At 43.1% G+C, this 26,252-nt stretch overlaps 1 protein-coding gene and 1 long non-coding RNA gene across 4 annotated transcripts in view; one reads left to right on the forward strand and one right to left on the reverse strand.

The window, feature by feature from the left end:
* fto (FTO alpha-ketoglutarate dependent dioxygenase) overlaps positions 1 to 26,252 on the forward strand; it is a 188,308-nt gene that overhangs the window by 99,464 nt on the left and 62,592 nt on the right. For 2 of the 3 annotated variants that reach the window (XM_069181253.1, XM_069181256.1), the window contains 2 exons: positions 16,455 to 16,600; positions 17,342 to 18,460. In XM_069181253.1, the coding sequence (XP_069037354.1) occupies positions 16,455 to 16,593 (139 nt within the window). In that variant the 3' untranslated portion in view covers positions 16,594 to 16,600; positions 17,342 to 18,460. Of the gene's footprint in view, positions 1 to 16,454; positions 16,601 to 17,341; positions 18,461 to 26,252 lie in introns of those variants that run through there. The other variant, XM_069181254.1, reaches the window with a different exon arrangement.
* Positions 700 to 7,310, reverse strand: LOC138224360 (uncharacterized). The gene is made up of 3 exons (XR_011182827.1): positions 7,180 to 7,310; positions 6,356 to 6,425; positions 700 to 1,522 (listed from the first exon to the last, which is right to left on the reverse strand). It is a non-coding gene; the product is annotated as an uncharacterized lncRNA (long non-coding RNA).

Below are 26,252 nucleotides of genomic sequence, written 5' to 3' on the forward strand. Positions count from 1 at the left end.
TTTAAATACATTTTGAAAACTTCACTGAGCTGTGCTGTGACATCGCACATCCCTGCGTTAAGTTCTTGATAAAAGCAGCTGAAACATAGAAACAGCACGCTTTGCAATAACAACTCCGGTGTACTAACATTTTATAGTAACACAACAACTTTGAAAACTAAGTTCTATGATCATGTTAATTGGTGCTCAATCTCTGAGATGTTTGGGTGTGCAGAGAGTGTGTTGTTTGTATCAGTGTCCTCCGCCAGTCACCCGAGCCCCCTGACATTTCTGGGTGATACTGGCCTTTGTTCAGTAAGTTTTTCTTCATGAAAAGAAAACGCTTGAGGAATTTGCGCTGTTCTTTTTGAAGTGCGGTAATGCCAGTGTAAATGACTATCCCCGTTTAGATTATTCTAGCTGGAAATGAGCAAAACAATCAACTCTGGACCAGTTCTGTGACTGGAGGGTCTTTCCCACTGGCTGCCTTAAGGTGATGAAAGCCAGTTGCTAACTTCTGATTGGTTCCTGATTTTATATGGAATTCAATGTATGCAAGATTTTTATTTCATGTGCAGAATAACAGGTTGTAGATTCATATTGCTTGTTCAGGCAGATTCTTTTCTCAAAATCTACATTTTATCACATAGGATCTTGTGTCAATAAGCTCTCTTCACAACTTCTGTTGAGTATTGAGGCTGTTTGAAGCAGCTTGCTTGATGTTCTTTAATGTTTCGTTTCTATACTGAGCTTTAATTATTTATGGCTATTTATCTTTCTTTTTAATTACATTCCTTTCGGCAGTCAGTTTAATTTGCCGTGATGCACTAGAGGGAAAGCATTGTGAATTACAAAGTTTACCAGGTTTGGATCTTAAAGAAGTACAGGGACAAAGTGCCAGTAAAGGCAGAAAGTAATTGAAGTTAACCTCAGAAGTGGAGAAAGTAGAGATGATAGGGTCAGGTCAGTTATTTCAGGGGTGACCAACTGGAGAGCCTGGAATCCATTAGGTCTCACAGGCCACCCTGAAATCTTCAGTATGTAAGGACCGGCAGCATGTGAGTTTTGATCAGTTTCATTAGTTAATTGGTTCAATTAAGTCAGGAATGCCCAGCTCTTGTCCTTAAGAGCTCCATGGTATTTACATGGTTTTTCTATTTCACATAATCCCAGAACTATGTCATTAGACAAAAGCTCTGTTTACGTGGTTCAAATAAAGTTGTTCCATGTCTTTAGATGTTCATGAGTTAAGCATGATCCATAAAGCTGGCTGGATTGTAGCTTTCCAGGGAAAGGATTGGCCACCCCTTGTTACGTTTGAAGCATTTCTTTGTTCTTGAGTAGTTCCTGAGCTCTCCTGATGGGGTCCAGTAAGTGTGATGTGATTGGCCTGCCAGTGTCTTTGAAGATTGTCCTGCCTGTCCAGGCTGGTTAGTGGCTACGTCTCTTCCTGAGGCCTGTCGCTTCAGGATGGGGCAGGATCCCATCCTTGGCTTCGCCGTGGAGTCTCGCTCCTGCGCCCTGCTCAGCAGGATTAGTTCCCCTTTAAGAGAAAATTGAAGTGACATTTTACTATTTGCATCCAAAACGTTTTTCAATTTCCCCAGACACCGCTAGCATTTTATTACAATTGTCAAAAAGAGTAACAATTCTATTGTGCCATGATTATTAAGTTTTACCCACAGATCACCAGAGCAATTAAAATCTGTAAATAAGGCTACCCTTGTTGTCAGACAAACAATGGGGTCCCGGAGGAAAGGTTTATTTGAAGAGAGCATTTCTGTAAATACTCTCTCCTCTTTCAAACGGCTGCATTAATTAGAATATACAGAAGTGTTTTGCCACTTTAGCGACATCAGGCAGCTTAATGAAATCACAATGACATGTGTTTTTAACACAAGATGAAGTTGTTTACTTTTGTATTACGTTTAGCGTTCTGATGAACTACTTTGTTTCACAACTAAGGCAAAGATAATGTAATTGTGGGAGCGACACGTGTTTTCGAGACAACGGGAGCGGGCCTGTACAATACGCAGAAACGGCAGAGAAACACTGCAGATGTGCTGCAGCACTTGAGGTGTGGGAGTTTTTCCTCTTCCGACTGCACGGTCTCGGGCAGCGCTGCGGAGGAGGCCGATAGAGAAATGGCGCAGACTGCGCGTGCCGCTGTGTTTCACACTCTCTGCCCCCCTCTCCCGATATCCCTCTGGGACTCCAGTCTCCACTCGGTGGAGTCCGCGTTGGAGTGGGGAAGGAGGTGAAGACGTGAAGGCAGGCGGGCCTGTCTCTAGCGAGTCTGTCCGCGACCCTGCAGTGTGTCAGAGCAATCTCAGAGTGGCTGATCCGAACCCGGGCCACTTTCACTAGGCCCAGTCTAGGCCCTGCTCACATATTCGAACAATGCCCGCCGGCTAGCTTCTTTTACACGGCCTCAACCAGGCCTGAAACAAAACCCAGCCGCGTCATGGACATGTTCAACGTGCGTTATACCATAAACTTGTTTATCTAGACTGCCTCATCTTCTTGTATCAACCCAAATAACGTTCCGACTAATTAAAGGGTCTCCCAGACAGCGCACTGGAGGAACATCACTTTTTAGCGTCTTGGTTACGCTGTGATGCAGTACAAGACCCGGCCCTGCCCTTACAGGTCGAATTGGATCTCTTTAAGTCGTGATAGGTACAGGCGGAAAGCCTGGTGTTGTTTTTCAGGGTAGAGCTGTGTCGTTCACTTCGCGCCTACGGAGAGAAAGACGACGCAGAGGCCCCAGTGGGAGTTAAGGAGCTGTGCTGCAGTGCTGCGACTCAGAGCTGGCTCTGGGAGCTAAGCTGAGGGCTATATGCCTTGTGAAAATCCTGTTTACAGTTAGGAGAAGAAAGCCTGAAGCACCTTATTTGCATAATTTTGCTAACAGTCCTTTGCAGAACATTTTTTTTTCAAACCCCAGAGTATATTCTGCAAGTTGAAGAGAAATCGGCCCTCGCTCGTTCCTCCAAAGGCTCGCAAGAAAACGAACGACACATACGAAGGGCTTCTCACCTAGAGTTTTACCATTCTGAAACTGAGTTTGAATCGAATCATAGGTTTTACTTGCAGAATATCTCCTTTCATGGGGAGAAAATATTAATAAAAAGATTCATTTTCACTGTGTCTCCATGAGTTGTGAGAGTTGCTGATTTAAGAAACTAAAACAAAACCTTGTACTGGGCAGCATGCTGGAATGTGAGTGCATGTCTTTAAGTAATGTTGTATGAGATGTGTAACGTATTGTACGTTTTCAAAGGCAAATCAGTGTGGAGTTGTACATCCCTTATAAAGCTCTTCTGCAGTTAGTCTCGAGCTCTTGCTCTCCCTGCAGGTTGTCTCTTTATTTTTGTGCTTTTGCCTGTCTGTGCTTTTACACAGTCCCAGCAGTCCCAAAAGTCAGAACATGACCTTCTGTAAAATCTCTTGTATTTCTCTTTTCCTTTTTTCTCTCTGTCTAAGATTATTAACTGTGATTTGAGCAGACGGGGTGGGGGGGGTTGGGTTGTGCTGGGATCTGGGAAAAAAAAAGGCAGTTTGCTTTTTAGAGCATTAAATCCTGTGAGTTGAAATATGTTGGCGTGTCTTTCAGGACTGTCAGGTAAATGTCAGGGAACATGAAAGTTCCTCCAGCAGGTACCTGCAGCCTTTCGCGAGTGAGGGAGCGCACTACACGGACAAGCCATTTGTATCCCACAGAGTCTGCCTCCGCGCAGCGCAGGGCTGAGATTTTTACACGGGTTTGAACTACTGCGGCTCACGGGCCAGCTGCAGTGACCTGGCCCGCGGTCTCCCGTGCCTGGCGTGGAGGACAAGGCTGTTACAGCGAGAGAGAGAGAGAGAGAGAGAGAGAGAGAGGGAGCTGCAGAGGTCTACCTGTTCTCCCATGGGCCTCGGTATGTCATGATGGCCGCGTTTCATGGCAGGAGTGGGGAGCGTCGGGGAGGCAGGTGGATGAGCAGTTAGGTGGAAACGGCGAGTGGGAGGGGGGGGTCCGGCGGAGGAGGCAGTGGGCCGGAGGTAATCGGTCTGCAGAAAGCCCTGCGGCTCGTACTGGCCCCGCAGCCCGCTCACAGCGAACTCCAGCCCTTTCAGTCAATTGCTATCGATCAGTTGATCTGATAAGTTGGCAGGTTCCCTGATGTGTTAAATTTTTCTCTTTTCACTTGGCTGTAAGTCTGGGAGCCGGGGTGGGGGGTCCCAGAGGCCCGGCAGCCCAGAACGCCATCGTGGAACAGCGGACCCCTCTTAACTGTGGCCCCACCCACACCGCAGGCCAGCCGGCCAGCACCTTGCTGTGTGCCAGGGAGCGGAGCGTGGCGCTGTGGCCCAGCCACATGCAGTAATGCTCTAACATGTGCTTGACAGCTGCTGGGATGTTTTTCGGGGTTTGCCTTGTGTTTACGGCCAGGTGCTCCTGGAAACCGCTGTCGCAGTGCGGCCTGGCTCTGTGGGTGCAGCCTGCCAGACTGTATCTCAGGCATCCGAGAAACAGGGGAGGTGTGAAAGATGGGGATTGCAAAGGAGCCTGCCAGCATCGCAAAAATCAGCGTCAAGGTCCTTTTGTTGTTCAGGTTTGTGAAGGACAAGCTTGTGCCAAGCTTGTCATCTAGAAGTTGGTCTGCCACTTAATCGCTTCATCGTCATCTAGTTGAAAATCCGCCGTTTTCTAAAAGAGTAGTGTGCTTGTTTACTTTTCCTATTTTTAGACCCTTTTGCAATTTTGTTTTATTGCCATTTCCTTGCTTCTCTAAACCAAACTGTCATTAGAGCACATTAAAAACCCAGAGACACTATGCTTAACTTTTGTATCTGTTCTCTTGGAACAAATACAGTTGTGGAGAAGGTCCTGTTGGGTAAAGGGACAGACAAAGGTTGCTAAAATGAAAGTATTTAAAAAATAAACCTTCCATCATGATCATTTACAGTGCTAGTTATACAGAGGTGGAAAGCACAACTCAATATCTGGAGACACTGCAGGCAGTTAGTGAGGAATGTTCCTCTAATCATGACAGATTGATGAACTGAACATTTTAAAACCACTGAGACATATTAAAATTAATGGCTGCCACTGCCTTTAACTTTCAGGTGTCATAGCTGGGAGATAAGCGCTTAGCACTGAGCTGTTTTGCTTGTTCAGTAACATATTTGAATGTTGTCTGCTGGCAGGAAGGTAGGAACACTGCAACTTCTCATTCAAAGAGGGAGAAATGTAGTAACCTGTGCTGGTTTTAATTTTTGACTTTTCTTGGATGGCTACCAACTCATTTCATAACGTTTGAACCAGAGAGTCTGAAAACAGTGCATGTGTTCAGGTCTGTTGAAAGGAAGAGAGCATGTGATAGCCAGAGGTGAGAATTAAACCGTGGTGATAAAATGCAGAGATCGGCAACAGGAGATTTCTTGTGGCTCAGAAACCTTTATCATTACCATTATGTAGATTTCAAAGGATTTGCTTTTGTGCAGGGAAACAAAAGTTATTAAGTTAAGCTTCAAGACAGCAGTTGAAGGTTTGAGAGAGCACTGGTGTTCAGTAGATGAGAAACAAGTTTTCTATGAGGAGAGCTGTAGTAGGTAACTGTGAACTGGGCTGCTTGATCACTACTTGTGCCTCCATAATCCCTGTGACAAACTCTTACCTGCAACACAAATAAAAACAGCCTAATTGCGGTGTGGACAGGACAAATCTTTTTTTAATCCCTCCTGTCGTCTCGCCTAACTCAAGCCCATTTATATTAACCTTTGCTGACAGAGTCATATGACGGACATCATTTCGTGTAATTTACCAGCGGTAAAATCCAACCTTTCGTCATCAAATATTCATAAAGGCAAGATTCGCAATGATGTTCTGTCTCTTTCCATATTTACAGCTTGTTGTCTCTGTTACTCTTCACTTTGCCGCAGACAGTTTAAGTCAAATGGAATTAGGGTTAAGAATGTTTTTGCCTCTGTGGCTACAGGAGGCCGAAATGGACAGTGACATGTTGACATTGTTGTGCCTGCATTGAGCACGTTAGGGTCCCTCTGTGGGCCGGTAGTGGTAGCTTCCACCCCCTGCTCCTGCCCATCGTCAGCCTCGCAGCCTGAGTGTGGCCAGGAGGTAACTGGAGCCTTCATGCACACTGCCTGCTGGCTATAGCAGTGTCTTTGAGGAAGGAGGCTCAGGTAATACGATAGAAGAGGAACTGGTACAGAACAGACTCCCAGAACAGGACCTTTGACAGCACATAAGCGAGAGTCCAGTTTCGGCAACTCTTGATTCTTTCGGCGATGTGCAGAGCTAGGATGATCGGGAGAAATTAACTGTGATCATACCCTCTTTCCCCTGTCCTGCGGGAGTGAGCTTACGTACCAGCATCTTCACCAGTGAGGTATTGAGTATCGTACTCTGCAGCAAACTTCAGAATTGGCAGTTGCAAAATCTGGGGAAAAAAGACAGAATAGAAAACGAAGATGCGACAAAGATCCTATCAATGTTCGACTGCCGGAGTTTAGACAAGGAGTCTCTCACCCTTATTATAGTTTGTGAACCTTTCCTTTGCTCATGTAAAGAAATAAGGGATAAAGATATGTCTTTGTCTATTGCCCCAGTTTGATATAACTGCCTGTTCTAATGCAGAATTAAATTACATCATGAATGTGAAATTAAGGCGTATTTTCTGTGTACAGAACGTGGAAAGCAGTCGAGCAGACCCCAGGGCATGCATTTGATGATCACAAATACATTTGCCCTCGTCTCTTTAAGAATTCCGTTACATGAGCAAGGAGCCTTTTTTTAACACAACCAGATCACATCCTTCCTCCCTGGCACTGTTGGTTGTAATTTGAATAATATCATGTTCCTGGAATATTTAGAAGTGAACCCAGTTCTGTTATCATTTAGATATTTGACATGCTAGCTCCTGTAAGCAGAAATGCCTCAAGTAGTAGACTCATTCCAGTTCTAAAGCACAGTAACAAAGCAATGCGAAGGCAACTTTGTAGGTCTTAGTTCCTGTGTTGTATTTATATCCAGAATAAATGAATAAATAAGACCCATGTGGAAACGGCTTCATCAGGGAAGTTGCCAGGTAATTACACTCAATTAGACATAAGAATACAAGTTACTGTACACCTTTGTCCATGTCAGCATTTGTTCTGTTTGAATCATGCGCTTAAATAAGGTAATATAATTACTTTTGAAGCAGAAACCTAGAATAGGTTCAATTGTTTCTGCAATGCCCTTCTTCCCTTCTCCAGCGCAGTTCTGTCCTGCCCGAGGTTTCCCACATCTCAGAAATCCCCTTGCAGCACATAGCTCGAGAACTCGAAAGGCATCTTAAAGTCTGCCAAAGGACCTGGTGTTTCTTTCTTTCCTGGAACAACCTTTTACAAGCACGTGGCAGTGTGGTGCCCCTGTGAGTGGCATGCAGCAGTCCTGTCTTGAACTGATGCTGCAGCAATGTAAGTGTTTTCAGATCAAAAATAAAATGGTGTAGCTCTGTAAGGCTGGGGGGGTGTAGTCAGAGCTGAGTGGCATGGCCAGTAAGCTTGTGGTGGGCTAGATGTTTGGCCTGTGCCCGTGCTTTCTGCACAGCTCTTCTGGGACTATTCTTCCACAGATGCCTCTCTTCCAGGTGGGATCCTGCACAGAGCAAGTCACTCCACCTCAGGGACTGTTCAGCAACTTCAAACAAATTGCTGAATGTTTTCAGAGTTTAAATACCAGTTAATTACAGTAGCTGCTTAATAGATTAAAATCCACGTTCACACCGAGGGAGCATCAGGTATCACGAAGTTCAAACGTTCTCTGTGCTAGGAGGTTAATTATACATGGCAGGCACATGCTTTCATGCATATAGGCACAGTTCCTTGTTCACTCTGGTTGTGTTATTAGTTGGAGAAGAGTTGAAAGCACTGTTTCTCATGTCAAACAAATAAAGGTAAGATGTTTCCAATCTGGTGGCTCCCTGTTGCTCCACGTTATGTTACAGGAATCTTGCCATTCATGCTTCCTGTCTTATAAAATGTATACTGGATATTCGTTTGGAATATTATCCACAAAAACCCTTAACGAATGTTTGAGAGGTTGTATTTTTTTATCTGTTGGTAAAAAAGTTTTTTTAATCATCAGATGCTTCTTAAAGCCAAAGATCTGTCCCTAAGTTTGTTGTGTGAAGCACATAAGAAAGGTAATGATTAAAAGAGACAATGTGGCCCATCTTACCCCATTTGTAGCCAGAAACTAAGTAGTAGCCAGCTGTTTCCTGAAAGAACCAAGGGTATCATCAACAAGATAGCTGGGCAGCTTGTTCCAGACTCCCACAACCCTGTGTGTAAGGAAGTGCCTCCTCTTCTCTCTTGTAACTGCATTTCCCCTTAGTTACCCTTAGTCTAAATCTTGTGCGTGTGGCATAATGTGCCCTCTTGTAATGTGCCAAAAAACAAAAAGAATAATTTAAAAAGAGCTCATTTTCTTTCCTCAGGTTTAAAGAAGCTTTTTGGTCTCTGAGTCACAATGAGTTCATGCCCACTCACAAATTATATCATCACTTTTAAATTACCCATCATTAACTTTATTACATATTTCAGTGCGTCTGGATTTTTATTGTACAGTGTGGTTTCTTCTTATTGTCTACGGGTTTTTCCCGTCGCTCTATTTCTGTACTTTAATTGGGAAAAATGGTTGTTTTATCTTTTTTTTTTAAAACCAAAGATTATTAAGATCTGCTTTCATGGACTATGTTATATTAACCAGCACTGCTTTACCCTGAAGTCATTCTCTGTAAATAAAAATTGCTCAAGCCATATCTAACAATGAAGTGCCCCCACACAGGTTTAAAAATAATTTAAGGTTTTCCAGACAGTGTTTACAGTAGGAACCTGGTGGTGCCAAAGCCAGCTCTGCACTGCAGTTAAAAAGCACTGTGGTATGATTGAGCAGGAGAGATTGCAGGAGCAGCTGAGAATTTGGCTAACGCAATCACTCAGCAGGGAAGGTGCTCAAGCAATCTGGTATGTGAGAGAAAATGCAAACTGTTAATAGATTCTGCAGTACACATTGGATAGTCTAATGCTTAAATTATAGCACTAGCAGCTATCTTTCTTTAATCCATTTAGAATCGCTAGTTATTTTTGCTGTTCTCCCCAGATTGGGTAATGGCCAATTTTGTGTTCCCACATATGAACCCTGTCACTGCACACGGGGGAGAACCAGACTCCTTTGCCCCGCCCACATTTGGGCCAGTCGTCTTTCCACTTGCAGACAGCACAGCCTGGAGAGCTGAGAAAGCATTTTGCCAGTAGGGCCACTTCAGAGACCTTGAAATTCAGGAGTGTGGTGCAGGACCCCAGCACCGCTGCAGCTTCAGGGGGAATTTAAAGAGACAAAGTCCATTGAAATGAACGTTCCTTGTTCCTCTCCTTTTCGGTCAAGGGGTGAATCCAGCCATGGTGCATTGTGCGCTCCTGTTAAGAGTTGTGTGTAAAAGTAAAGGTGACATGTGCTGTTGCTCCCCATCCCTAAAGGCCTTTAGCAAGTGACATTATGAATGGGCTGTTCTTTCCCATCCACAACTTCTCAGTCACCTCTCCTGATATTGCCAAGTTTAAAAATGCAGGTCTTGAAATGGCATAGAAAAGCTGTGGCTTCACAGCTAAAGGCGGAACCTAAAGAAAGAGTGGCATCTTTCTAGCAAATGTTACTTTCTCCATTGAAGATCGTTATAGAGCTAAGAATCCAAGATGCCAATACACTTTAAAGATTTTTAAACATATTGAGTTTGGGAATGCATCAATGGAGAGCAATGCAGTGAGAAGTGCAAGTGTCATTAGCCTTTCAATTATTGTCGATACATAATGTCTTTGTCTCAGATGGATGGCATGGGCCTGCAGTGGTTAGAGTTGTGGCCTAGGGGTGTGGAAAATTGGCATCTGGAAAAATAGCCCTGCCATGAGTGTGTGCGTTTGTGTCTGTGTGTGCCCCTAGATGGACTGGTGTCCTGTCCAAGGTGTGTCCTGCCTTGCACCCATTGCTTGCTGGGATAGGCTCTGGCATCCCTGCTACATTGTATTGGATAAAGCAGTTAGAAACTGATTGGATGGATGGATGACTCGGACAAAGACATTCTGACCTCTCCTCCCATACAGTGGAGTTTTTAGAGTGTTGGTCCAGATAGATGCCTTTTGATGACCCATAGTTCTCTTGTTTTTACCCTCCTGTGGTCTAGATTAGGAATCCCATAGCTACGACCACAGAGTGTCTGTTTTGAGGGTTTTTCTCCATAGTGATGGAGAAGTCAATCTTAAAATCATTTCTAAGATTCTGTCTGATTTTTTAACCTCTGAAGTTTCCTTCCACAGCCTGCTATCCGAGGTTTTGAGCTGTCCTAGACAGCTGGGTTCAAAGCAGAAAACTGTAACTTCTTCCTTCTGCTCATGCAGGACTGAAACCTGGAGCCCAGCTGTCATGAAGGAGCTTCTAAGAAAGCAGTTGTTTCTGCTTGTCACATTCTGCCCTTCTCCTTGTGAACACCTTCAGAAGTGAACTGGACAGCATAGACAGACCCCAGTCGTGCACTGTGCTACATGATCTGGGTGGATCGAGATGTGGTTTATTTCATTCCTGCTTGACTCTGTGCAGTATAAAAAGATCACATTTCTTACGCAAATATTTGGCGGGTGACCTAGTTTAATTTGAAGTTCCATTGTTTGAAATGATACTTTATGTGGGAGCTTTACAAGTTTTACAAGTGCTTTCCTTTTCTTCTCAGTTGAAATTTGCCGGGCTGGGCCGAGAAAAAAAGCATGTTCCCTTTTTATTAAATAAAAGAGAGATTCTTCACCATGGCAGAAATCACAAAAATTTAACTGAAACATGTTTGTTTTTATTGTTATTCTAAAGGAACAATAACTTCATTTTTTACTCAACTGTAAAACAGGTTAACTTATACCTTTCTGAAACAGTATACCTTTTGTGCAGCAGTTCTGTGCTGATGTCCCACAGCTTAGCATGATAAAGCTTTTGGAATTTAACAGCATCGCCTGCAGCTAGAAGTATAGCTTGTAACGAGGCAATTCAAGGCAAGATACATATAATTATCCCACCCTATTTGACCCTATATTGTTACCTGCAGACAGGTGGGAATTGTGCGAGTTTCAGTTGACCTTATCATGTGACTGGGGTCAGAAGTCACCTGGTAGTAGCTGTATAGCTGTCATGGCAGCCCATTCATCACAAATGTTATTGCTAAGAGTAGATTATGCCCAGAAGGTAGAAATGGGGATTGTTTTACAAAAAACATTCACAGAGCTGCAAGTTTTCACAGCAACAGTGTGCTGTTTCGTTTGAAAAGGAATGATTGCCCCCAGTTTTGCAATAACCCTCTTCCTTATAGCCCGGAGATTTATGACTGAACTGCTCAGCTGTGAAGACATCACTGCAATTTCGATCTTTTAACTCTCTTCCTCTTCATTATGCATCCTTCTTATTGGTGCTGTCACATCATCATCTTCATCTTGGACTAGAAAGTTCACAGTGTGGTTTCAATGGCCAGAAAGAGGCGTAGCTACAAAAAAAATCCACACAAGTACTACTATTCAGTTTTTTCAAATAAAGCACCACATTGGCCAACATATTTATTTTTAATTTTTCATGGACTTTCATTGTAACCCCAGTAAAGTTTTTTTTTTTACCAAGTTGTGTCTGTTCCTGCCACATCCTCAGGTTTTTCCACAGGCCTTCTGGTCACCCTGTGCTCTGCCACTGCTTTCTAATCTAATTGTAATCTGATTCTGAAGCTGCAGCTTGTGGGCACAATTCATCTACTGCCTGTGACAGATGGACAAATGGTCATGAGAATAAAAAATGGTATCTGTTTTCTTTTTCTTTCCTTTTTTTTTACTGTGTACTTGCCTCAAAACATTGTTTCTGGTCATAAATCTTTCGGGTTGACTGTATCCACATACCGCACAAGTGCCTGAAGACAAAAGTGGGCAGAGCAAGGTGTTGTGTAATTTGTTATGTTGTTAAATGCCTAATATATGTCCACCTGGTTTCAGAATGCTGTTGCTGCAGTTTTGTGTGCCTGCTTTCGTGTCTAGACTGTAATTGTTTTTATCGTTTCGATTGCAGAGACCATTTGGAAGGGACTTTTTTTTTAACATCCTAACTCCGTGTCATCTGCACCGTCTGCAAGTGGTTGGGGGCTCTAGACAGCCACACATTGCGCCCTTAATTTGCGGTCTAGCTCATTCTGACAGTCCAGCTTGTGTTGATGTGGTGTGTCTAAAGCAGCAGTGCCACGCTGACCAGCATACATGTGGCGCCTTTCACATGTGCTACAGCCCACACTTCCACCGTTTTATTACAATCAGTCTTAGTAGCTTTTAATGCAAATGATGCCATTTGTTTCATGTGGTTTAATGAGCTACACAGATTGTAACTGCAAAGACCTCACAGCGTTTTAATATGGCTGAGGAGTGCGCACTATTTAAGGTAGCTCATTGTTCTCCAGCATTTTGCAGGGGCCGGGAAAAAAAAATCAGAAATAGATTAAAGTTGAAAACTATTCATGTTTCTCAGGGCTGTTAATTAGATGAAAGGATTTATCAGATGTTATTTTTATTAGAAGCATTAAAATAAAAGCAACATATGTCACACACTTGATCCCTTTGCACAGTCTGCTCAATTGTCAGCACAATCTGGAGACAATGGGACGGTTGATGTGGGAAACTTGAAAATACTGTGCACCAACACCCACACACACACAGGGCATGTGACCTGCTCTCCCAGAGTCAACCTGTTTGAAGTTAATCCTCATTATGAAGTTATTAATCTTAATGACGAGATCTGAAAGAGAGCTGTAAAAGAGCCTTAGCCAAAGTTTTAGTCTTTATTACTTTTGCCGATATGGATTTGTTCTTGCAGATATGCTCCAGTTATCCTGTACACGTGTTATTGGTAGTTTTCAGTGACCTCGGCACTTCCAAGCACGAATACAGAAAAGGGTAGTGACTGGCAAAATGCTTTACGTTCTCAGTAACTCCGCACTCTGTGTGGCGTGTTTCCATCTGTTCATTGGTGGTACTTTACAAAGACATAAAGACTACAAAAGAGAAGAAGCTGTTCAGCCTGTCCAGCTCAAATTGTTCGGTGTTGCATGACGGAGTAAATCTGGGTTTGTCGTTTTGTGAATCAAGGCATGCTTAGAACCTCAGCTTTGCAGTTTTTGGAGTTGGTGCAACCTACATCACTGGATGCGTTCCTTGTTTTTACTTGACTAGTTTGTTAACGTGCTCTGGATGCAGTTCCTGTCGCCAGGTGTTGTAGCAAAACACGATACCTGGGGGTTTGCCTGCAAAGAGGAATCCAGTGCCCTGTGATGGCTTTTCGTCACATTACTGAAGTACAATCGCCAGACCTCTGATTAGTTTAAAAGGTGTCTCTGTCTGCGTAACCCCGTCTATAATATCCACAACTTAACAGTATATGTTTCCCGTCATTCTGCATTTCACCTGTTACAAATGGCTTTCTGTGGCATTAAACGCATTAAGGGTTGTCTGGATACTGTTTACGAAGGGTTTTATTGAGATTCAGCAGTATTCAGAGTAATTACAAGAGTCAGATGCATTGATGTTATCTATTAAAGTAGATTTCCATCCTGAAACAACCAAGATGCATTTAATGTTTGACCCAGTGTGAGTGTACTGAAGCCAATTACACTCTAAATGAATGAAGGCTTCTGATAGTCATCTTTGACAAGGCTTTCATTATGATGCTCTTGAAAAACAGAGCGAAGTAGAGATTAATAATTTTATTTACTTACAACATTTTTTGAGTAGTTAGGCCAAGTAAGGGCTACATCCCCAGCAAAATCAATGACCAGCACATTACTGTAAAACGTATTGATTAGAAAAAAAGCCCAGTGAGCACAATGTTAGTCATTGACATGGTGGAATGATGCAATACTTAAAGGAATTTATCCCTTGACTTTTACATTAACCTTTTATTGACTGGTTGCATGTCCATAATTAACACTCACTTTAGCTAAAGTGGTTAATTTCAACATCATGACTAGTGCTCACTTTAAAGCCAGCTTGCTGCAGTTCAGGGTAAGTGTGTAGTCTGGCCTCAGTGGAATACAGACGATAGGATCATAGATACCTTTCACATTAGCATACCATTTTATGGGAGTCGCTGTGCTATAGAGTTTCATTGAAAATTGAAATGAGTGATCGTATTGCCAATCTGAGTTGATCGCAAGCCAGACGTGATAGTTAACCTGTATTTGTTTGAGGTTAATCTGTTGGAATGGGCAAGACTCGCAAGTGTTGAAGGACGTGAATTTTATCTTTAGTTTAGATTTTTTTCACGGATTTTCTTTTGAACGCCTTTTCTGTTGTTCATTTTCCCTACCTCATCTTCTTTATGACGATCTAACCTTTAGTTGATTTTGGACGTGCACCCAGAGTTTGCAGAACTTTAGGAACAGTGGCAATGCTGAATTAGTTTTGCTTGAAATGTTTCACAAGGATGTAACACTTTTATAGTGCACAGTAATGTAGAGAGTCTCTTGATTGTTTTTGCAGTCCAAGAATGCAACATTCAGCCTCCCCAGGCCTCCTGTTTTTAACAAGTGGTCTCCTACATGTGATGTGTTTGCTATTCTGGACATGCTGTACGTTAAAGTTGTCATTTTTGGGTTTTTTTGGGGGGGGGTTGTGCATCTGTCATCCTTTCATTCACTATACCGGCAGTTCAACAGCAGTGCATTGATTTAGCATTTAAACTCCCAGGCTGGTTGATAAGGGACAGCTGATAGGAGCACACAGCTCCTCTTGAAATGTGCTCTACTACTCTCACAGAAAAAAAAGCTGTATTTGCAAATGCTGATGTTGTGTGTGGACATCAATTCCTAATTACGCCGATGCACCGTCTCATCTCGTGTGGCAGAATAACCATAGCCTGACCTTTCAGAAACGGTGTTATTGTGTTAATTTGCACACTTTATTACAGTTGAATATTTATGCTAAGCGGATTGTCCCAAGTAGCTTCTGTTCCTTTAATTCTTTCTCTAAATAAATAATGAGAACATTTAAACACATTACTCGTTTCGAAGCCCCAAGGTCGGCTAATCTTATTATTTATGAAGTGATGTGCTACATAATAGTACTTAGTGCATGTTAACAGATGCTATTATCAGGGCCTGATTTGAAGCACAGAAGATATATTGGAATGTTATATGTTAATACTGTCCTCCTGGTGTAATGTACTACAGATTGAGGGCAGATGATGCTGAAATGTAGCACTTAGCCGCAAAGCTGCCTGGGTATTAAGTGGCCTGAACGAAATGTAGAACCACAAATTGTAGCAACAGCTAGCTTGTCCCCTGGCCATTTGCACAGCCCACCCACTGACATAACCCAGTGCGGTTAAAAACCTCTGGGGGCTTGTGAGCTTTGGGGGGGGTCGCCATTAAGGCGAGAGTCGAGGAAGAAAAGTTTCTTTTTAATAATCTGCAGTCCTGGCGTCTGGAGCGCCTCTAGGTGTCCTTGCCACCCAGCGGGGAGCTCGCTGTCGCTTGCGTTCACAAGCTCGGGCCCCTCAGCCACCGGCCCGCCGATTCATGACGACAGTGAGGATTCGGGCAGGAGGCCCGGCTCCTGCAAGACGTCATGTGGGAAGAGCTGGGATTCCCTCTTGTGCTGGGTTATCCGGATTTTAATATCGGAATGCAGAATAGCGACTGACGTTTTGATAGCGTGTTAGGTTTGAATACAACTCCGGGTATAGAAAAGGCACGTTTGTTGCGTTTAGTTTGGAGCATAAAAAAAAACCTTTTGGTAATAGAATTACAAATATGACTCATGTATTTTAATAAGGTATGAAAGGAGAAACACACTCCAAAGCCATCTGCCAACATTTAAATAATTGCTCTGTGAATCACATTGTGTTTTGTACTGTTTGCAAGTTGATTTATGTTGTTCCTGAACACAGTGTTGCACAAAGGAGATTTCTCAGTCTCTTCTGCTAAAGACAATATGGTTTCAGTTCAACTGGCTGGAGCTCTGTCAGCCAGTTTCAGCATGCTCTCCTCTCTGAAGGATTTAATTGACAGTTAGTGATGGTTATTGGGGGTAATAAATCAGGTGTGGGTTAAACAACTGAACTGTTGGTAAGGGAGATTAAGGGATGTGTGTTTAAAGAGCACACATTCACAGCACTCCAGCCCTCAGCGCAAGGCAATGTCCACTAACTCTCACAAAGTAGTGCTTCCTTTCAGACGCGCCTCTGCCAAAGCATTGCTTCCGAAACTTGCGATGGAAATGATGTTATCATAAATAAAACGTGCGTTTGAGTCACAGCACAGCAGCCGTCTTGAAATAAGAAGCGTGCACGTAGCCATTTCCCAGCGACTCCTTAACTGCCAGGACATGTCGTCTAGGAATAATTTTGTTTATCCTGCCTCCAGGTGCCACTCCAGACTTGCCCAGACTTTGCCACCTGATGAGGCCCCTATGTGCCGCCCCGACTGGCATGATGATGACTCGTCTATGCCCCTGCCCTTTGACCTAAAGGCCATAATAGATGCACTGGAGAGGGTCCTTTAAAGAGGAGGTAAGAAATGAACACAAATGTAATGCATTGACAACCTATCCTTAGCATGCTCTGTACATAGAAAATGAACCCCATCTACTGTATATGCATTAATATGCAGTCTCCCAATTACAGCTTGTTACTGTGTGTAAAAAAAGAAAATGAATGTCAATATACTGGAGAATTATTAAAAAGTGGCCTTTGTGGCAATTCAAAAGTTGGTGTAATTATCAAGATTTTGGTGTGCTTACTAGTGCACAAGTGTGTATTTTTGAGTGCTGGCTCATACAGTATTTTAGCAGTGTGCAGGCAGGCCTCAACCCCTTGCAGACTCAGAAGACTTGATATGAGGGCTGGTCCATGCTGGTGAGCCTGTCCCGTGTCTGTCTGGCACGTTCAAGGAGAATGTAGACTGCGTTCTAAATCTTCATGAGTGCGCAGACCTCTGTGTATTTTTATAATCCCAGCCTTAATAAATAGTGTATGTCTGGTCAATAGTTCTTTCCCCTTGCTCATAAATATCATGTAATTATCAGACCCTGTTAGAGTTTGGACTCAGTACAAACACCCCTTTTCTTTATCATCTTTCCAGTCGTAATGGATGTTCTTTCCGATGTTCATTTTCTGGCATTAAGTGCATGGGGAATGCAGGTCAGCTTCATTCTAAGCAGCAACATAAATTACTTGTTAAATATTAAGAAACTGTGATTGGTTTCAAATAGAGAAGTTCATGACTTTGAGTATATATTTTGTTTTCATCAGGCTTTGAAGAACTGCTGTGAAATGGTCTTCTGCAGCATGCATGTCAGCCTAAATGGATTACTGAAGACCAAGATCTGGTCGCCTGTCACCACTTGCCTTTAGACAGTATCCATCAATGTGAGGCCAACACCCACAGCACACTCTTTCTCCAACTTGAGCCAGATCTGGGGGCTCGGTATGTTGATTAGGAACAAGCAGAAAAGAGGCTGGTCCTCCAGTCGCGACTTTGTCGCTTATGCATCATCTTTTTCTGACAAAATACTGAACCCTGAGACAAAGTGCCCACTGTATGGACTTGTTTAGGCATCAGTGCAATGCTTTGACATTCAGTAAATCTTTCCATAGTAACGGAAATCTGTGCAACTGCTGTTATCTGTACGATTGCCTTGCTAGCAGTCTGTGTCGTAACTGCAATCTGACAGAGTCAACCATAATGTTTCTTACAGCTCCAGATTTCTGAGGTGTCAGAGTGGTCAATGCTATAACACATTCGTTGTTTGATACCTTATGAAATTGCTGTTGATTAAGAGCTGACACGTGTCATTTATCTTTACCACAAGATTTTCTCTTTATTTTCTTGCTGCCTACTGTAGGGATAGACAACATGCCATTTTTCTGTGACTTGCTGTGCACCCATTACGCAGTGCTGTGATCATGGAGTCGTGTTCTACCAGTTCCGTATGCATGTGTGTGTCGGCAGTGCCCTGTTTCCACTGCTGTTGGTGGCTATCACTGGCTGCCATGTGTTTTGACAATAATTAGCAAGAGGAGCCTCAGGTGCTCTTGAGGGATATTTGAGTCTGTTGAGGAAACGTGGACCCTCTTTTCTGTGTGTTACATTGATAAGAGTCCCCCTTATCGTCATCGCCTGCTGCGGCTCCAGTGCGGAACACATGGATTTTGTAATTACAGCTGTTTTGTGATTTTTAATTACTTTAAAACTGTGTTTAGCATTCTTTTTGCTCTTGTACTGTAGGGGATTTTAGTCATTTTTATGATTTTGATTAAATTGGATTTTTTTAGGAATGCGAGAGAGGAAGGGAGTTCGCTTGATGTTTTTGTAGACGATTGCGCATAAGCTAGGAAATGCCTTGTTAATAAATTATTCTCCCATCATAACTCCTGGTTTATGTTTTTTGCTTTTGATAGTGTTTTAGAGGCCGTCTTTGGCCTTCATTGCTGATTTCTTTGTTTTTGTGTGGACTTTGCTTTTGACTAAGTGGTCTGAGTGAAGTCTAAAGAGTCTGCTCACATGGCAGATCCAGTAAATGGGGTGTAACTGTGTCCCTCTGGCTTGCCTGGTTAAGCTCCGAGGGCCACAAGACACAGGCTCTCTGCACTGCCGAGTGCTCTTGAGTTCATTTTGAAAAGAATCTTTTTAAGTAACCTGACGTTGTGTTTACAGGCCTTGTTGGAGTCGGATGCAAAGACAACACGGTCTCAAGTAGTTACACTGAACTGATCATTCCTTTCAGACCACGATTTGTTTATGTACAGCAGACATTTTATTGTTTCGTACCACTGAATCGTTCTGCGATCCTCTCACTTCTGAAATTCTGTTATTTTGCTTTTTCCCTGGTACCAGTTTGGAGGCCGATAAACATCTCCACCGTCCAGTTGCTGCAGTCGTTTTATTTTTTCGTCGTGCAGAATAGGTTTGTGATTCTCTGACTTGAAATACTGTTATTTTTCTTTTCTCATAGTAATTAAATGCAGAAAGTTCTTCCTGTTCATCTGAATTATAGCCTTCAGCCCCGCCCCATCACAGCACCTTTTGACATTCCCGTAAATTTTAAGAAATACCGGCAGTCATCTATTGGAATTTAAAATTATTTACTACTCTTGGCTTTTTTGCTGGTGAACAAATTAGCTCAAGTGTGTCCGAGAGTGTTTTTCTTCTCCTGTAGCTCTGCCAGATTGGCAGCACTAAACCTGTAGCTGTGAATTTACAGGCAGCCCTATGGCTCTGTTTACAAGAATCTCAAGAGCCCTTGGCTTGCTGGACACCAGAGGAAACAAGCTGCTACTCTATGATTTTCCAGTTCCAAACATGTCCTGTAGCTTTATGGGGTCTTCCAGCCCTGCAAAGGCAACTTAGTGTTTTTACAGAGTTAATACTGGGCTGTGCTCCCTCCATATAGTGTATAATCAGAGCTGTTTGTTTTCCTGTTTACCCTTAGGGCTAGCCTGTACCTGTAGCTGCTGGGATCCTTCTTAAGTGAGCCCCCAATTAAACTGCAGTGTTAACAGACTCGTTTAGGACACAGCCTACTAACCTCTGCTTATATTATTAACATTACGTTATGATTTATACTGCATCAGCACAGAAACTTTGCCACGGTTTGTTCCCATATACTACCTCAACCTTAAATATATATGGCAAAATTGTATTCTTTTTCCCATTTTGTCTTGCTTTGCTTTGATGCCATTTTGTGAAATGGTTATGACTGTGATTACTGATTATGGCTTATGCTTCCTTGTCTGTCTGATGGTCGTTTCAGTGTTATTACACATTCCGTATTCCCTGGAATGTCCAGAATTTCCTTCCATGCAGCTTCTGTGTCCTGGAACTGACCAGCGGGTAGGTTTTGCTTTCAGTTTGAGGGCCAGTGAGAGACAAGGCGTGCAAGTGTTTTATGGTTATTAGCAATTTGGCTCACACGGAGAAAAAAAAGCTGTCAAAGTGCCCTAGGAGGCACTAGATTGGTATCTTATCTGTGTAATTCTGTCCTAAACTCAATTCAGCAGGAGATTGCTACTAAAATCCTCTTCACCTGAGGGTGAGTGGCCAGCTTATGTCCACTGCAGACACACTCCCGACCCCTCTCCCCTCGGGGCTGTGTGGTGTCGATCTCTGGATCTTGTTACCCGTTTGAAGTCAGATAAACATCTCCACAATCTGGTTACTGTGTCCAGTCAACTGTCTGTCCATCTGTGACTGTCATTACTGGCCAGTGGAAAACACCACAGAGGTAACTGCTTTCACCTGCAACACCAGGGGTAGATTTCGTCACTAGAATTCTTATGGCTCCTTACCATTTTTAACGAAGTGAGAGTGCTAAATAACTAGATGTTTGTCATTGTTGTTAAATTAGTAATAAGGTTCACACCTAGGAAACTCAATGCTAGATGTTTCCAAAAGTTACAGAAACTTACTGTATCCGAAGTTACTGGTCCAAAACACACACACAACCTACGAAATGTCCGTCTTACACCTGCACCTTTCCACACACATTGAAATATATCATTTGTCATTTGAAAACAGTTTTCTGGTTGTTGTTTTTAGTATAAGAGGCTGAAATTTGTTATAAATCCTATGTGGCAAAGAATCTACTCAACGTTATAATAAGTGCTTATTTCAGCCTCTGCATTGCTTTCTGAACCTCGGCCTTCCCTCCCATTCCCATGTTCTGTTTCCCTTCCGCGAGAGAGAGGCTGGGGTCTCAAGCCGCCCCTGCTCCACTCCGATGCTCTGTAAAGCTGCCATCATCATCAAAGAGCAGTCGCTGCCGGCTGCCTGTCTCCTCCTCCGGGTTCCCGCTCCCACCCGCTCGCTCGCCATGCCGAGACGGAGGCAGATCTTCCCTGGGTACCCCGCGGGGCCATCCCGGAGAGCGGCCTCCGGGCCTTCGGCATCTTGCGCGGTCCCGCGCTTGCAAATGAATCCCACTGCATGCTTCTAAGACAGCCGTTTAAACAGCACATTTGGTGTACAAACAAGGTTCATTAGCTGATCGGGAACAGTAATGGGCGGACAGTTGCTCTCCTTTCAGGGGTAACTGCATTATACACCTCTAGCTTTAAGATGTTCCTCGGTGATAGCATCCCCAGTTGCAATGCTGTTGCCAACAGCTGTAATTTCTTTTTCTCGGATCTCCTAACTAAGTGATAAGTGTATTATTTTCCATGACAAGAGGTCCCTCAGCTGACTTCCACTGGAAAGACAAGAACTGCTACAAGCTATGTTCGTATGTAGCAGGTGTTCTACAGGAAATAAACAAGGCTCTCAAACCCACAGCTAAATAACCCCCCCACCCTGCTCAAAGCTACCTCTTCACATCTCTCCCTCCTGCTCCTCTAATTCTGGCAGGTCCATGATATCTTAATGAAAACCATAACATCTCTTTTAGAAGGCAGGGCGCACCTGAAGCTTACAAAGCTGGCTTGGCACTGCCTTTTTCAATCTCAGAAATAAGCAAGGTTCTGTTTCTTTTTCTCTTTTTACCCGTCTGAGCCTCTGTCTAGCTATCTCTCTGCCAATCTGTTTTAGGACAGCTGAATATTTTCAGACAAGTGTTTGTTTTCTACAATATTGGTTGTGGTAGTAATATCTGTAGACTGAATTAATCCTGAACCTGCCTTTGAAAGAGTCTTGATTATCAAAATGGAAATCCTTTTTTTGAGTGTACCTGTATTATATTTTTTGTTGTACTTGTTGTATGGATAAAAAGACTTCATCTTAACCCCCAAAAGAATTTTGTTCTCACTCCTGAATATTTTGGGGTTTCGTTTGACATGTTTTCTTTTTTACACATTCTTTGGAAGTTAGAACAGTCTGGGCCAAGTTGTGTTATTTATGGATTTAAAGAACTTGTGGGGGAGATGAGGCGTGAGAGATCCCAAGAGAAGCCAGGCTGAGACTGCCACAGCCGAGCCCCGCTCTGCCAGACAGGGGTTAAAACATCTCTCTGCTGATGAGGCTCAGGTCGTGTTGTCCGTCCTTCAGTGAAAAAATGAGGGTAAAATAAACTGTCCGTTGAATTAACAATAAAGCATTTATCACTTATGGAACGGTTTTTGAAGAAATCCTAAGAGAGACTCCTAAAATAACCTCAGCCTGGGCTACAGAGACCAGCAGTGAATATGTCTCGCACGGAGGATTGCATCCGAAGTGCTGTCTTCAAATCTAATTCCGAGGTAATTAATTCCCTTGTTTCCTTCATGTGCGACCCATGTTCTGCTTTTCCGAAATGTGCCGTTGACTAGGAACTCAGACTGCCTTCCTATCAGATCTAAAGAACGAGCTCCAGCTACAGCAGCTCTAAACCCCGGCATTGGAGCACCCCAGTAACCTATATTTGCATAATTAGAACTGTTTTGTCTCATAAGGAGATTATAATAAAATGTAACATTTTGCTGTGGCACTGGCAACATGCTTTGTTATTAGGTAAGACAGAGCTTTGCATTTCCTATTTTCTACCAAGCTGCGTGGACAGCCAGGGATAATTGAGTCATCTGCATCTCATATAAAATGGATGAAAGGCTTGTTTTAATATCGCTGGCCCCTGCTCAGCTCTGAGACGCAAAAGAGTCCGCTCATTTCAACACGAAAACATGCAAAAGCAACTTTAATTCCTCATTGCGGAGGACAGGCCTGACATTTCGATTTAGTGGTGGCCTTTAAAATCTTAATCAGCTGCAAGGAATTATCCGGGACAAGCCTGTACACCTTGTTCTTTGTTTATGGTTATCATGTTTAATACATTTTAGGGCCCTATGCTGGATACAAGTGGCTATTAAGGCAGCATTAAGATGTTTCGATAGCGGGCTGTGGGAGGAAGATGTGATATATTCATTAGGAGAGACGTTCACCTTATCTGCGGTAGCTGAAGGGTATCTCCGTCACCAAGATCTCCTGCATGAACCCTGGTGCGCAAGCCTGATACCTTGATTGACGTATCTTCAAATAAGCTCTTGAATAGCTTTTGGCATTGGCCTCGGAATAACTTAGATGTCAAATTACATCTGGAAGGATTCTTGGCTCCTCAGGGGCATGAGAATTCTATTTATCCATCTCTTTATTATTTTTATTTATTTGGTTTAAATATTTGGGCTGGGGGTGGGGGGGGGTGAATTTCTGCTCTCCTGGTCAAGGTCTTTATATTTGGTTAATAAAAGAGTTTGGGAGATTGTTTGCTTACGAAAGTGCAAGATAGGATGATTTTATTTAAGGAAATACTCACAGGGATGACGTGACCTTTTTTTTTCAAGTCTGTTGTGTACTCAGGAGTGCTGTGCTTCGCAGTGCCTTACTGCAAACAGGCCTCATTGCTTTCTGTTTGGCCGGAGACTAAAAAACAATTAAACTGCTTCCTCACTTGACTTCAGGCGTTGCACTCAGGTTAAACTTAATTGCCTCCCAGTTTGTGTGAGCTTAGAGACCAGGCTTCTAGGGTGCAATCACCCAGACTCTGCTTTCCTCCCTCATTTGTTCCAAGCGCATGAAAGGACTTGTTGAGCTTGATCAGTCATGTGTCATATTATGTGCATGCATTTTAGGGCAGCGCACATTATGAATATGGATGATGATCTGCAGAACGATGCCTTGCTCCCAAATATTTAAAATTGGATGAATTGGATTTGAAAAAGTAAAATGATCCGATTGCTCAGCAGTTCCTTGTGTTGTTTCTCTATGTCCCCTGTAACGTGCTAATGAACGGTCACGGAAGGTTTCTTGGTTAAATGCTGCATGATGGTAAGCTCCTCTTAGATCAAAGGCCAGATGGGGTGTTTCAGAAACACCCAGAAATTGCGCTGCTTATTTATAAATGGGCACTTTTTCCTCCGTCATATATTTAAGGAGTTGATGCTTGGGCCTGTGGAAGGCCAAATCAAGCCAGTGTCCTAATTTTATTTTAATTTTGCATCATTTATTATTTGGGGATTGATTCCGGACATGACAGGAGATTTTAGTGATTTTTATTTATTCAGTCCTCGACGAATGTCTCTGATCTACATTGAAGATGCTTGGAAGCCATTATTACAGTGGCAGTAGCTGTAAATTGCACTATAAAGAGTGTTAACCTGCTGGTTCTAGGCTTTTGAATCGGGAATCTCAGTCCCTAAACCAGACGGTTTTCAAGACAGGAAGTTGAGAGATGTGACAGTCATTCAGCTTCCTGTCAAATTGCTGTTGAATGCCAGAGAAGTCATTTTACGCCGGACTCTGTCACCCTGACTGCCACATTTTGTACACATGAGCTGAGGTGAGGCATTGAGCAAAGTGGGCCTGGCTGTGTCTCTAAGCTCCTCTGCTAATGGCTTCCTGCCACTAAAATAAAACTACTCACGTCCAACGTGGCCAATCAATGTAATTGATACGCGAATGCCTCTGCGGTCTACAATTCTCCCTTTCAATGTGTTGGTCATCCACCTCAAGCAAATAAGGGGAAAAAAATAAAATTAGTCATAAATATACACGTACAAAACACAATGCTGAATAAGGCTTTGTGGTAGAAGAATTAATCCCATAACCCACCTTTATTAGTGTGCGGGTCTATTAGTTTCCCCCCAACCAAGATTGATTTTTGTTTAAAGGATCATTGAAAATCAATGCCTCTTCTTTCTCGCCGTCCATCTTTATTTAGTAATAAATAAAGTGGAGCATATTGATATTCAGGCCCTGCCTTTAAAATATGCATACTGATGAGTAGTGAACCATGGTGACTTTGAGTGGCACTGCATTTCCTCGGTCAGGGATTACAGGAAATTGCCCGTTTATCAGGAGAGCGGACGAGAAATTTCGCTCCAGTGCTAATACAGCAATTACCTGGAAGTTCCCAAAGCCGTACCCTTCTCTGTCCTGAGATAGAGCTGGTTTTGTTGTTGTCCCTGTTATTATTTTTGTATCTATTTTTGAAACCGTGGAGCCGTGTGGACAGATATCTTTCAGTCGAAACTCCCCAGAAGTGGATGACCGGAGCCCTTTAAGTGAAAATTCGTTGTCGTAAATGTGGTAGAGTGTGTACTCTGTTGTCTTAATCCAGTATTCATTCAGTCTGTCTGTCTGCCAGGCTTCTCATGTCCTTCAGCTCTTCTGTGATAACTTTTTAAGGGCTCAAATTAGGTTCCCCTGCAGTCTGAAGATTACATAAACACTTCTAATGCCACCCTTCAGAGACATTGTAAAGATATGGTAACTATGTTTAGTTCCATCTGCTGACAGGGCTCTTCTCAGTGTTTTAGATGCGGACTGTAAGTTAGTCTGGCCGTGCCTGTGGCCTCCTTCCTGCAGAATACCTTCCAGCCCTGATGTAGCGGCTCAGGTAGTTTGCAGTCCAGGGCTTTCTCACAGGTCACTCACAATGTCACTTAAGCGAGGGCTCATTAAATGGTAGTCCCAGGACCCCAGGACAGTCAAGATAACAAGTCTCCCCCTGAGTGTCCTCTTAAAATGTCCTAAGTGCTTCACCTGAGACAGTCGTACAAAACCAACATACAGTATATACCGCCCAGTCCTGGGCTGGCCAGTTCTTCACATTCTTTAGCCTTTTCTCTGGAACGACTGGCTGTGAACAAAACCGACCTCTTGAGAAGCTACCAGTATATATGCCAAACAAATGTACCTCATCTCCTGAAACTCCTGCCTCTATTTCGTCAGATGTGAAAGCAATTTAGTTAGAGCTGTAAAAATATCAGCGCTGAGGGGAGAATATTTACGCTTGCGATAAGATAAAGGAGGGAACCTGATCCAAGTATTCAACATCCTCAAAGACACTGACAAAGTCAACCCAGAGGACTTCTTCAGAAATAGCAGTGAAACACAAACCTGAGGACACAAGTGGAAGCTACGTGGAAGTGGAGAAAGCAAAGCACTTTTTTACACAAAGGGTGGTGAGAGTATGATCCACGTTGCCATGTTGTTAAGGTCGGTCATTTCTTTTAAGAAGTAGCTGTATGAGGTCCTCACATCAATTACCTTCTAACCACCAAGCTGTTTAGAATGGGCTGAATGGCCTCCTCTCATCTGCAACTGTTCTTGTGTTCTTATTTCATTTTTTTTTTACTCCGAACAGCATTTCCTTGCCTGATTCAATCAGACCCCATTCTGCCCTGCAGCACTGCTGGCCTGAAGAGAGAGACAGAGAAAAAAGGAGACATGCAAAACCTCAGAAAAGTTTGTCTTCTTCTT

Source organism: Lepisosteus oculatus, chromosome 20 (genome assembly GCF_040954835.1).
Source record: "Lepisosteus oculatus isolate fLepOcu1 chromosome 20, fLepOcu1.hap2, whole genome shotgun sequence".
Lineage (NCBI taxonomy): Eukaryota > Metazoa > Chordata > Actinopteri > Semionotiformes > Lepisosteidae > Lepisosteus > Lepisosteus oculatus.